The sequence below is a fragment of the Dermacentor silvarum genome, chromosome 10 (genome assembly GCF_013339745.2).
Source record: "Dermacentor silvarum isolate Dsil-2018 chromosome 10, BIME_Dsil_1.4, whole genome shotgun sequence".
In the NCBI taxonomy this organism is placed as follows: Eukaryota; Metazoa; Arthropoda; class Arachnida; order Ixodida; family Ixodidae; genus Dermacentor; species Dermacentor silvarum.
The window spans coordinates 97,447,778-97,460,024 of record NC_051163.1 but is presented as its reverse complement, the minus strand read 5'-3'; the positions used below and the strand labels follow the sequence as shown (position 1 = coordinate 97,460,024).

General features: G+C 46.3%; 1 protein-coding gene and 2 non-coding genes across 3 annotated transcripts; all 3 read left to right on the top strand.

The window, feature by feature from the left end:
- Nucleotides 1-2,986: 2,986 nt before the first annotated feature.
- On the top strand, nt 2,987-3,058 carry Trnae-uuc (transfer RNA glutamic acid (anticodon UUC)). The gene has a single exon. It is a non-coding gene; the product is annotated as a tRNA-Glu (tRNA).
- Nucleotides 3,059-3,064: 6 nt separating this feature from the next.
- Nucleotides 3,065-3,136, top strand: Trnaq-cug (transfer RNA glutamine (anticodon CUG)). Its single transcript has one exon. It is a non-coding gene; the product is annotated as a tRNA-Gln (tRNA).
- Nucleotides 3,137-5,576: 2,440 nt separating this feature from the next.
- On the top strand, nt 5,577-6,932 carry LOC119431705 (uncharacterized). The gene has a single exon (XM_037699181.2). The coding sequence runs from the start codon at nt 5,913-5,915 to the stop codon at nt 6,930-6,932; it is 1,020 nt and encodes a 339-aa protein (XP_037555109.2). The 5' UTR covers nt 5,577-5,912.
- The last annotated feature ends 5,315 nt before the right edge of the window (nt 6,933-12,247 follow it).

The window sequence follows — 12,247 nt, the reverse complement described above, 5'->3', positions numbered from 1 at the left end:
TGTAATCGAGGATATATGTTTGCATCTCAGCACTAGCTCTCGACTTCCGGGTTGCTTACAGCCAGGTGCCTCTGGACGAAACTTCGTGCAAACTTTGCGTAATCAACACGCACAAAGGTTTATTTTTGCTATAATCGTCTCCCGTTTGGAATATCGTCTGCGACGTCGATTTTTCAGAGAAAAAATCGACAGGGGTTTTGAATGACTTATCCGGTATCCAAGCTTATCTCGATGATGTCATCGTGTCCGAGAGGAAGGGCGACAACGATGATCGATTCAAAAGCGGGTTGGAGTGATTTCGGCAGCATGGAGTTAAGCTACGATATTACAAATGCAAATTACACCAGTCGGCCGCCACTCATCTCGGGCTCCGCATACAGCGAAGGTCTTCATCCCATAGAAAAAAAAATTAAAAATACGTGACAGCAATCATGAATACACCTTATACCCACGTAATGTGACTGAACTACGGTCACTTGTGGGACTGCTGACCTTTTTTGCAAAATTTCTACCAAACATGTTTACAACTTCAGTCTCGCTATATCGTTTATTGGAGAAGAACACGCGGTGGCAATGGGAAGCACCAGAAGAGGCTGCGTTCAATGAGGCGGAACGAAGTTTAAAAGCTGTTCATATCCCCGTGCATTTCGACCCGTCCAAAGAATTTAAGCTAGAGTGTGATGCATCGCAGCTCTGAGTGGGCGCCGTTCTGTTTCACTCAGTCGGTAACGTGCATAGGCCTACTGGTTTTTTGCGCGCCTAAATCACGCGGCTACCGTTGGCTCGGTAGGTAGCGGGCGCCAAGGAAAGTATAGCGCTCGCCACCGGTGGCTTGTACAGCCCAGGTTGGCTCAAGGACACTAAACAAAGCGGAGCCGAACTTCTCTGTTGGGACGTGAAGCGGTGGCACTGATCTTCGGTGTAGCTAAGTTTCGTGACTACCTTTTAGGTCGTTAATGTATACGTTGGTCAGGGATCATCAGCCACTAGTGCGGAGACATGACCGCCAGACACCGACCATTTATTAGGGGGAAAAAACAGAACAGTCAAAGAAGAAGAAGGACAAGAGAAGGGAATTCGTTGTGGTGTGAATTCCCTTCTCTTACCCTTCGCCTTTTTGATTGGTTTTTCCTGCAAACGATGTACCAACTGGCCCGGATTTCGACCCTGATACACCGACCATGCAAGGCGGCTGAGCGTATTCGACGATGGGTACTGTATACCTCGGAGGCTACAAGTACAAGCTTCAATATGTTCTTGGGAAGCAGCTGTTAAACTCGGACGCACTCAGCAGGTGGCCTAAGCAGGTCGCCGGAGCTAGTATATCGAAGGTGAGCCACCGGAATCTGTGCTCGCGCTGGAAAGTTTAGACGAAGGCGTCGTCTCAACCCGTGAACTGAAAGATCTCACAGCCGTCGACTCGACATTGCGTCACGTGCAGCATTGCGTCGTGTTGCATGGGTGGGCACCAAGCAAGAAGAGCATAGAGCCAAGTTTGGCACCATATTATGAACGTAAACTAAAACTGCCTATGGCTCACAACCTTGTGTACTGAGGAAATCGCGTCATCATTCCAAGCAATGCCAGGAAGCGTTTGCTACAGCTTCTGCACGAAACACACCGAGGATCATCAGCTATGAAAGCCGTGACACGCTCATTATTTTGGTGGCCGGGACTTGACCGTGATCTAGAGCAGCGTTCAGCCTAGTGTGAAAGTCGCAAAAATTTTCCTGTGCCATCAGCTGCCCTACCCGTGAGCTGGCCGAAGGATCACGAAAAGTGGTCTCGCGTTCATGTTGATTTTGCAGGACCGGTAGCCGAGAAGATTGTGCTGGTTATAGTGGACTCGTATCCAAATGAATCGAAGCCGTTCCTATGAAGCATGCAAACGCGGCTAGCACGATAACCTAAGGAGCATCTTTGCCCGCTTTGGTGTGCCACGTACAATTGTGTCAAGTATGGAATTCGCCACATGTGCATCAAAGAACAACATTACACACTTTTGTACGGCACCTTTTGACTCTTAATAAGACGGAGCTGCTGGAAGAGCGATTCGAACCATGAAGGAGGGAATCCGAAAGTAGAATTATTGGCATCCGGAGCAGAAATTGACGCGGCTGTTGTTCAATTACAGAAGAACGCCTCTAGAGCTAGACTGGGGAATCGCCTTCAGATATGCTTCTAGGGGACCAATTGAGATCACGTCTAGACACTTTCTTCCCTGTAACAGGTGCATCTGTTGAGAGCAATGACTGGAGATGCTGCCAGACAGTATAGCGGGTAGATCCACAATGACGAAAAGAGAGAGAAATGGACTCCTGGGCGTGTCAATTCAGCGACGGGCCGTGCTCCCTATAAGGGTTGCAGAAACATGCATCTTTTCTCTTTTCCTCAACCTCTACTACTACGGGAGCGCGGATGGTAATCGTAGAAACCCTTCCTGCCATTGTCAGGCGGCGACTGGTGACCTTGGCGTCGATGCCAAGGTCACCAGTCACTGAGACTGCTGCTAGTGACCCAGTCTCCGACCATACGCCAGGTAAAAGCAGGATCACCTATTGCACGTTGCCGAACGACCGGCCCGGGTAATCCTGCGGATACTGCTCAAGTTTCAAAAGGAAACACTCAGCGCTTCCAACCACCTCAAGCCCAACCGAAGCTAGTCCTTCGTTGGTCAACAAGGCTGCGCAAGCTATTGCAGCGGTTCCAATTTTAAGAAGAGAGAAGTGTTCTATTATGCAACGTCAGACATGGCGCAGCTGCACAATACGTAATCTTTTCCCTTCCCCTGCTTCCACTCTCCTTTCCCTTACCGGGTATAAAAATGCAATTGCAAACCCCGAGTAAAGATTCCTTGAATGCTCGAGCTGTGTGCGCCTCATGGTTACTGCTCCGGCCAGCGTGCCGTGGATGTGCAACGCTTTCCGACAGCGCATCGACCTTGCTTATAGTGAACGGAAGCCGCATTTCATCGATGCATCCCATCTCCGGCGTGGTCTAGTGGCTAGGATACCTGGCTTTCACCCAGGAGGCCCGGGTTCGATTCCCGGCGTCGGAAGTGTGCGGTCTCATGGTGTAACGGTTAGCACTCTGGACTCTGAATCCAGCAATCCGAGTTCAAATCTCGGTGGGACCTGATTTTTTTTTCACTTCTTTTCTGACCCGCTGACATGCGCCGATAATGGCACGAAATTAATCATATTCGTTTACTGCAGTTCTGAAGGTTCCCTGTTCATTCTGGACACGCACGTTGCGCCACCTAGCCGCGCTGCCACGAAGTCCACACGTGTCTGAATATACAGATAAGATTGTCTGCATATATATATATATATATATATATATATATATATCCTTTCTCACTTTTTTAGGCGTCTTATTTCTCTACCTGAAGATATAAAAAGACTGTTGCGAGAATTTCCTGTATCCCTTGAAAAAGGTCGGTCCACCGACCGAAACTGTTGGGTAAATAAACCGAAGATAACCGCGAAGTTTTGCTTCTGATTTCTCTCTCTCTATATATATATATATGACGCGGGTTTGACTCTGCCTAGCACCGGATTTTTTTCTTTTTTTGTGTTTGCTTTTTTTGCCATTGAAGAGCGACGCATGCCCTGTGGCACAAATTCGGTGACCCAGGCTGACGTGAAAGATGTTCATTGAAGAGCGGCACATATTAGTGTCACATACTCAGTGTGCGTAAGTTTGTTCGACGGTTGGTTTGAAAACCGGTCAACTCAGCACAGCAGCCACATTCTAATTAGACCATGGACTGCTCAGTGACGAGGCCTACAGGTGGCATGAAGGAGGTCACAGACAGACAGACAGACTGTCACAAAAGGGCTCTAAATCAAAGCGCGCGCCGCGCGTCACTGAAGCCAGCGAAAAAGCAAGCCGGCCCCACGGCAGCCTTGACAGAGGGAGAGAGCGCATATACGCCACAGACAGCCGACGCGACCAATGGAGTCTAGAAGCTTCGATAAGATAAGCGAAGGCGACGGTAACGAGAGAGAGGGAGAACGCGCGCGGGAACACCCTCTCAGACGGCGAGTTGAGGGAGAGAGGGAGTACTACAGCGTTAGCGCGCGCCTACGGATGAGTCATCAACCCCATTCGACGACGCTCCGACGGCCGCGGTGGAAAACGCGAGCGAAAAATATCTAAAAGATTCCCAGGCTTTGTTCATGCTACGTGATCACGACTCCGACCGAAGCTTCGAGAAGCACCGGCAAAGGAAATAAAAGCTCCGTGCGGGGATCAGCAGCGGGATCAGACTCGCCGGTGAAGAGATGTGACGTGAAGGGGATTCGTTGGCAAGCTAACCGACGAGTTCATCGAGCGTCAGCATTTCCAGAAGAACTTCCTTCTTCGAGATTTGCCTCGAGCTACGCCGAGATCATCCGGCTCAAGACCAGCACGGGTGAATACGATTGGAGACTTCGTTTTCCTATTCCTTCTGTACTTTACGTGCTCGATTCTTAGTGCTTGTCGTTAATTATTTTCCTGTGTTTTGTTAATACCCATCTGATTGCATTGTGATGTGCCTAGCCGAAGTGTGCACGTGTGTATGTAACTGCCTTGTTTTGAAGAATGTATTTTGTTGTGTTTCGACAACTCTGGGCTCTGACTCGGTCTTTGGACCACAACCGGCGTTCGCTGGTGCACCAGAGGGCCCCTTAGTAATTGTTATCGCTTTCGTGGGAACCCGCCGTGGTGGCTCAGTCAGCTAAGGCGTTGCGCTGCTGAGCACGAGATCGCGGGATCGAATCCCGGCCATCCCGGCCGCGGCGGCCACATTTCGATGGAGGCGAAATGCAAAAACGCCGGTGTGCTTGCGTTGTAGTGCACGTTAAAGAACCCCAGGTGGTCAAAATTAATCGGAAGCCCTCCGCTACGGCGTGCCTCATAATCAGAACTGGTTTTGGCACGTCAAACCCCAGAAAGAAAAAGAAAGAAGAATTGCTTTCGTGGGGTTATTTTCGGAAGCTGATAAGCCGGCTTTGGAATTTGGCCCGGCGTCGGTGCCTCGTTCACGGGGTGTGTGACACAGACAGGCAGACATACAGACAGAAAAACGGCAAACAGCGTGGATTTCCCAAAGAAGGCTAATCCTGTGAATAAGCTTTAAAGCAGGCGCTAACTCGCAGAGCTCTGTCTTTACTGCGGAATGTCTAAAAACTCCAACCGTGCACAGGCGCGAGAGCCGGCGAGCATGTAACGTTCCTTGTTTGTTCAGGCAATGAGAAAAGAAGAGAAAACAAGTACATTTGTCTTGTCTAGGAGGCTGAGCTAAAAGAACGAATACCACAACCACCAATGCAACAACTGAGCAGCGGACAAGGAAGAAAACGTTGAATTCATTGTCGCACGTCGTGTTACTACGTCGCTTATGATGCAAAATAAATGTATTATTAAGTTATTATTATTATTATTATTATTGGCGTATTATTATTATTATAGTGGCAGTCGGCGGCAAAAGTCTTGTCGAACACTTACGAGAACTATTTTCATCTAAACAGGCACAAGATTGTATCGCCGCCGATCAGCTGAGAAGAGGAATCTGCGACTACTGGATCGAATGACGGCCCCAGGATCAACCGGCCATCTGCGAAACCTGTCCCTGCTGGCAGGCTACGTCATTCATTGAAGTAACTGCTGCCTCTGGATTCTACCGGAGTGTGGCGCCTGGGATCGTCCTTTCAAGGATAAAAGACGCCCCCCTAGCACAAGCGCTTCGCAGTCGGCGGCAAAAGTCTTGTCGAACACTTACGAGAACTATTTTCATCTAAACAGGTGAGCTACTCTTCCCTAGAGCTCATTTGTGTGCCGCCGCCGACTGCTGCCATGATTGATGCTGATCATTGATATTTGACGTGATCCTTGTGCGAAATTCTTTACTTGTTTTGTGCTTCGCCATGTCATCGATTTGCCCGGTTTGTTCAAATCGGCTGTCAAGTGATGGCAGATTCTTGTCCTGTGTGGAATGTAAGAATGGCTTTCACTTGGGGAAAACATGCTCGGGTGTTGCTGAAAGCACTTTTCTGTCAATGGGATCCTTAAAACGGGAGAGTTGGAAATGCAAGCACTGTAGATCATCTACGGGGGAATTAAGCTCAGGGCAACTTCGCAACTCGGCTGCATCTGCAGAAGCCGATGACCCAAGCTCTCAGTTGGGCTCTCTCCGAGAACAACTACAGGGAATCAATGACATGGTTGTTACTCTTTTGCCCCTTAAAGAAAAGGTTGACCAGTTACTTGCACTAAAGCCCCGGATTGATGAGGTGTTATCTTTGAGGGAAACAGTGCTGGAGTTGCAAAGCTCTGTGCAGTATCTGGCAACAGGTTATGACACAGTCCTGGCTCAGACTAAGGAATCAGATTCAGCCGTAAAAGGTATTGAAACCCAAGTAGAATCATTAACAGAATGTGTAAGAAAACAGTCTGAGGAAATAGCCCAATTTCGCGCTGAGCGCAACAAGGACGAGCAGTACAGCAGGCTTTCCAATTTGGAACTCCACGGACTTCCATTTTCTTCAGGGGAAGACCTGCGTGCTGTCATATCAGAACTTGCACAGAAGCTAGCTTTGACAGAATTCAACCCTCGGGATGTTGTAGCGGTCCACCGATTGCCCGCCAGAAAAGATAAAGTACCACCGGTACTAGTTAGGTTCTCTGGCCCGTCATTACGGGACACTTGGCTGGCAGCACGTCGCAAACTGCGTGACTTGGCACAGAAAAAACTTTACCCCATGATGTACCTAAACGAAAATTTGACTCAGACTAACAAAGAACTATTCTGGAAAGCTCGTACCAAAGGCAAGGAAAGCTCCTATAAGTATGTGTGGGTTAAAAATGGCAAGATTTTTGCTCGAAAAGAAGACGGAGGCCGTGTGCTTCGTATCGCCACGGTTGACGACGTTGATAAGATGACTTAGAAAATGGCAGTCAACTATCACTCCCTTCCAGATTTTTGTTCACTTGGAACAGTCTTTGACGTCACTGATAGCCCGTCTTTTTCCGTTATTCATGTAAACGTGAGAAGTATAAGGAAACATTGGGATCAGTTCCTTGTTGACACCACTAACATTTTGAGCTTAGTAGATGCTCTCGTTCTTACAGAAATTAACGCTCAAGATGATAGGTTATTCCAATTCCGCCTACCCGATTTTCAAGAGCATTTTTTAACCAGAACAGGTAGACGAGGCGGGGGAATAGCGGTCTTCATTAAGACTAAATGGTTAGTTACACCGATGTCGTTTTCAATTTCGGTTGCTGAAAGCCTTGCATTCCGCCTGGAATGTTCTGGCACTGCGCTCTCTTTAATCGCTGCGTATCGTCCACCGTCAGAACACGTGCAATCATTTCTCGATGAACTGAAAAAAAATTTTGACGTTCTACCTTCTTATAATAACATGTGCATTATCGGGGATATCAACATAGATATCCTAAGCTCTGAGAAGACGATTGTTTCCGATTATTTAAACATATTAGCAGACTATGGCATACAATCTGTCGTTAATGAAGCAACTAGACAAGAAGTGCTCTCAGGTCGCCTTGTTTCCTCGTGCCTCGATCACGTCTTAGTGCGCTCAATAGATTTTTTGACCGTTAAATCCATTCGAATAACAAAAAAGCTGGCTGATCATTACTATATCGGCTGCCAGATCTCATCTCCGGGTGCTCATACTGTCAAAAGCAAGGATGTCCAATATATAGAAATATTTGATTATGCTAGATTTGACAGACTTGTCTCCCAATATGACTGGGATACACTGCTAGCGCATAGTGGTTCGACCAGTGCGTATAAAAAGTTTGTAGACACTTTTACTGAGCTGAAACAAGAGTGCAAAAGATCTGTTTTGGTACATAAGCGAAAAACACATTTACATTGGGTAAATAACCGAATATTGAAAGCCATTCAGGAGAAAGACGAACTCTGGAAACGATGTCGAAAGCATCCAGAAGACGAGGCTTTGAAGAATCTTTACCGAAACGCACGAAACAAAGTTACAGCAATGATGCGCTGTTCCAAGAGAAGCTACTTTAGCAGTCAATTTTCCTTTTCACGAAATAAACCAGCAAAGATGTGGTCTCTAGTGAATGAGCTTAGGGGAATCAAGTCCAGCTCCCACTTAGACCCGATACTAAAAGGTTTCGGTCCTCCATCGCAAGCGGTGGCTAATAATTTCAATGTCTCATTTTCTTCATTGGTAACCGATACGGGAACGCCCCTTAATCTGCCAAACCTTATCGCAGCTAGCAGTTCAGTATCGGATTCAGCACTTCTGCCTTCGATGGCTGAAGATGACTTGCGTCGATTGCTTTGTCGGTCACGAAGGAGCCGTGCTCAAGGCTTAGATGGAATATCAGCTGAAGATATAATACGTAATATCACGGTGCTAGCTAGGCCGATTCTTTTTATTTTGAACAGTATTCTAGACACGTGTGTTGTACCCGATGAAATGAAGAGAGCACGTGTTATTCCAATATTTAAGGGCGGAGATGCGTCAAAACCAGAAAACTACCGCCCCATATCCGTACTTCCTTTCTTAGCACAACTGCTTGAAAGGCATGTTCTTGAGGCTATGGACAGCTTTGTTCGTAAGCACAGCATTTTATCGCCCTCGCAGTACGGCTTTGTACAAGGCAGCGGTACGCAGAATCTTTTTGAAACTTTGTCAGATATTTTACACGAAACATTTGAACAAAACCAGGTGGCTTGTGGACTCTTCTTGGATATATCAAAAGCATTTGACTCAGTTAACCACCGTATTCTATGCAGTAAACTTTACAACTATGGCTTTCGGGGACATTTTTTAGATTTTTTTAATAGTTATCTTCTGAATCGCTCTCAAATTGTTTGTTTGCATGATGTACACAGCACACTGCGGTACCTCACAGCAGGAGTGCCACAGGGTTCAGTGCTGTCACCACTTTTATTTAACTTATACGTGTGTGACTTGGGACAGGTAATTGGGACAAGCACTATTTTTCAATACGCGGACGACACTTTGCTCGTCTCAAGACACATGGAATATGAAAAGGCTGTTGATCTGCTTCAAATCGACGCAATTAATGTCATAGACTGGTGTAAAAGTAATCAAATAAGAGTTAACTCGCGAAAAACGCAATTAGTCTGTTTTAGAAATCCCTTAAAAGTTATTGATGCCACGTTGCCTGTCATTTTGCATGGCTCCGATTGTTTGAATTGTGACTGTACGCCGATTGAATATGTTGATAGTATTAAATATTTAGGAGTTCACTTTGATAATGCTTTATCATGGAACGTTCATATGGCTTCCATTTGTGCGAAACTTCGACGAGCTGCGTGCTTACTTTACCGCGTCCGAAGCTATGCTCCTATTAAAATAAAGAAAATGATCGTTCATGCGCTAGCCTATTCACATATAAGATATGGTATCTGTTGTTTCTTTAATTGCAGTAGCTTTTGGAAATCCAAGGTAAACAGGCTATTACAAAATATTCTAAAAAGTGTAGCCTACAACACAAACATTGATACGGCTAACTTGTTCAGGTCCCTGGAAATGCCGAACTTTGATTCAGTGTTCCTTTCTGTTGTTGTGCCGCGATATTTCTGGAATGATAATTTTCGCGTACCTGCTAAAAAACACATGAATCTACGCAATCCCTCCAGATATGTTGTTCCTCGGACAAGAACTAATTATGGTAAAGGGCAACGAAAGTATTATATTCCGAATTTGTTTAATGAACTCCCCACTTCAGTACTGGAGCAACGAAGTTTATCCGGCTTAAAGAACGCCTTAAAAAAGGGGACATAAAAAAAAAATATACTCGTATGAAGCTAACCTTTATTTGTGTCTGTGTGAGTATTATGATTGGTTTAGACTTTAAACCAATGTTATCTCGCTGTTTTTCTTTAGAACATGTGCAAATAGAGTGTCTATTCATGTTATAGTGTGATGTGTTTTGTTTGACAATGCAATATAGCACCTTTTTTCACTCTGTTTAGCGCTTTCTTGGTATTTTGTTTGTAAATGTTATTAAAAATGGGGAAGAGCTTTAGTTTATATTTTGGAGCATTAGTCATGTTCGAGAACCTGTTAAAGTGATTTTGCCGCGACTGTCAGGTCTCTGCCACACAAGCCCTTGGAAGGCTTTGGCAGACCTCACAAAAAATTCATGTACCAAAGAACTCGCAATAAAGGCTATTATTATTATTATTATTATTATTATTATTATTATTATTATTATTATTATTATTATTATTATTATTATTATTATTATTATTATTATTATTATTACGTCAAAGTAAATGGGTAGGATGTTCAATATGCACTGTTGGGCTTCAGGAAAAACGATTTCATGGAATCTTCCTCAGACGCGTTTTTTCATTTTAGAAGATGGAGAGATTTAGTTAAGAGACCAGGGAACAAAATCAGCTCACATCAGTGATTCTCGTCGTTCTGAACTCATTCACTGCGACCTTCAGTGGGTACCACCACGTACATTGCTCGCTTGCTTGCTCGTTCCTGGCGCCAGCTTCTCAAAAACAACTTTACGATTCGCACAGCGTCGTATTCGTCCAGTGCATGCAGCGTTGCTTTCTATAGCGATCTGCGATATACACGCGCAGACGCACATTGGCGGCGATGGGCAAGGTTTTTCTGTTTTCTTGGTGATGTTGTGAAAGTGAATGGTAGGTTATTCAGAGTTTTTGACTGCCGTTGCAGTAACGAAAAAAAAAAGAAAGAAAATATGCAGATGAAACGCGCATGTTGGGATCCGTGTGAAACGAGGCTATCGCGAAGCGAGTAATTAAATGCTAAATATAACTAAATGCGATGCGTTTGCCGTGGCAGAGTCATCGGCACTGCCCACACTCCTGTTGAGTAGTGCCTTCAGCCGCCTCGTTCGTTTTGTAACGAATAAATCTGGTTCTTCTTCCCCAAGGAGGCTTCGAAAAATTCGGCAGATCCCACGCACCGTGGGAATCAGTGCAAGCGAAGCTTTCGGTGCTGTTTGCGTTCATCGATGGTATATTGGGCGGTGATGTTGACGGCATACGACAGTCGTCATGTGATGTTAAATGTTACCTTGCCTGCACCACTTGTGCTTGTCCCCGTAGTACACAACAGCGGGAGACGTGTCATTCATTCACTCAATTCCTTTACTGAGGAGAGCTCACATGAGCGATGCTTTCTGACGGCGCATTTTCTTTCTCCCGTGTCATGTTAGGTGAAGTGCCGCGAGCGCAGAGGGGTAAGGTTAATCACCCGTTTCCTAACTACGTTGGTACGGGGATCCGCTTGTACCCATTCCCTGCTCCCCCCCCCTCTCTCTCTCTCTCTACTCCCTCTCTATAGATTCTCCCTACCCTGGACTGTTGTTGCTGTTGCGCGTGGGCACGGTGGCAAGCGCTTCCGCTTCCGCAATGCTTTTGCGGGAAGGGAGGGAGGGGTCACGCCTAATTGTGTGGCGTACCCAAGGTTACCCCAGGTAGTTTCAGGTTAGGTTTCAGGTTAGTTAGGTTTCAGGAGGCATTGTGGCGTCCCTCAGGACGCGTCAGAGGGCATTGTGGCCCGGCTCTACCGAAACGTGGTTGACGTCGCTACAGCAGCACCGGTGGCGGCGGAACAGTCGAAGGAAGAAGCTAAGAAAGCTCCGTTTCAAAATTCCAAGGCACCCTCATTTGCACATGGGTGTCTGCGCATCCGCAGTACCGTGGCCCCAAGCGCTAGGGGGCCCCAACGCTTGCGTCCCCCCTGATCTAAAACTCTCTAATAAGAAAAAAAGGTTGTGCAGAAACCATCGATGAATGTAAACGATTAGCCCGAAAGAACGAGCGAACGTTTTCCTTCCCGTGTCCGACCACGGGCCACCGACCATCGACCAAGAACGACAACGGGCGGAATCGACAAAAACAAAAGCTGTGCACTTTAATCTCTGGTCTCCAGCTGGCTTCGGTCGTCGCGTCCTTGCGCTCCGCAGCTGTTGACCCGCGGTACAATTGCCTTTATTTTCGTTTCGTGCAACTTGTAACGTCATGCAATGTTTACGCTCCACACAGGTGAAAACGTTTAATGTCGTGCAATGTTTGTGCTTACGCGCAGCACCATTCACGGGCTATGCCGAAATCCAACCGCCAGTTCATGCAATATGCACGCTGAGCGACATGACGCTACGTTACGGAAGTAGCGAGAAAATTTGAAAAAAAAAAAAAAAAAAAAAAAAAACAGAGAGGTCACAGGACAGAGCGCTGTTGCACTCG

What these genes read in the sequence shown, in the direction of transcription:
- LOC119431705 (XM_037699181.2), top strand. Translation starts at nt 5,913, where the DNA reads ATGTCATCGATTTGCCCGGTTTGTTCAAATCGGCTGTCAAGTGATGGC.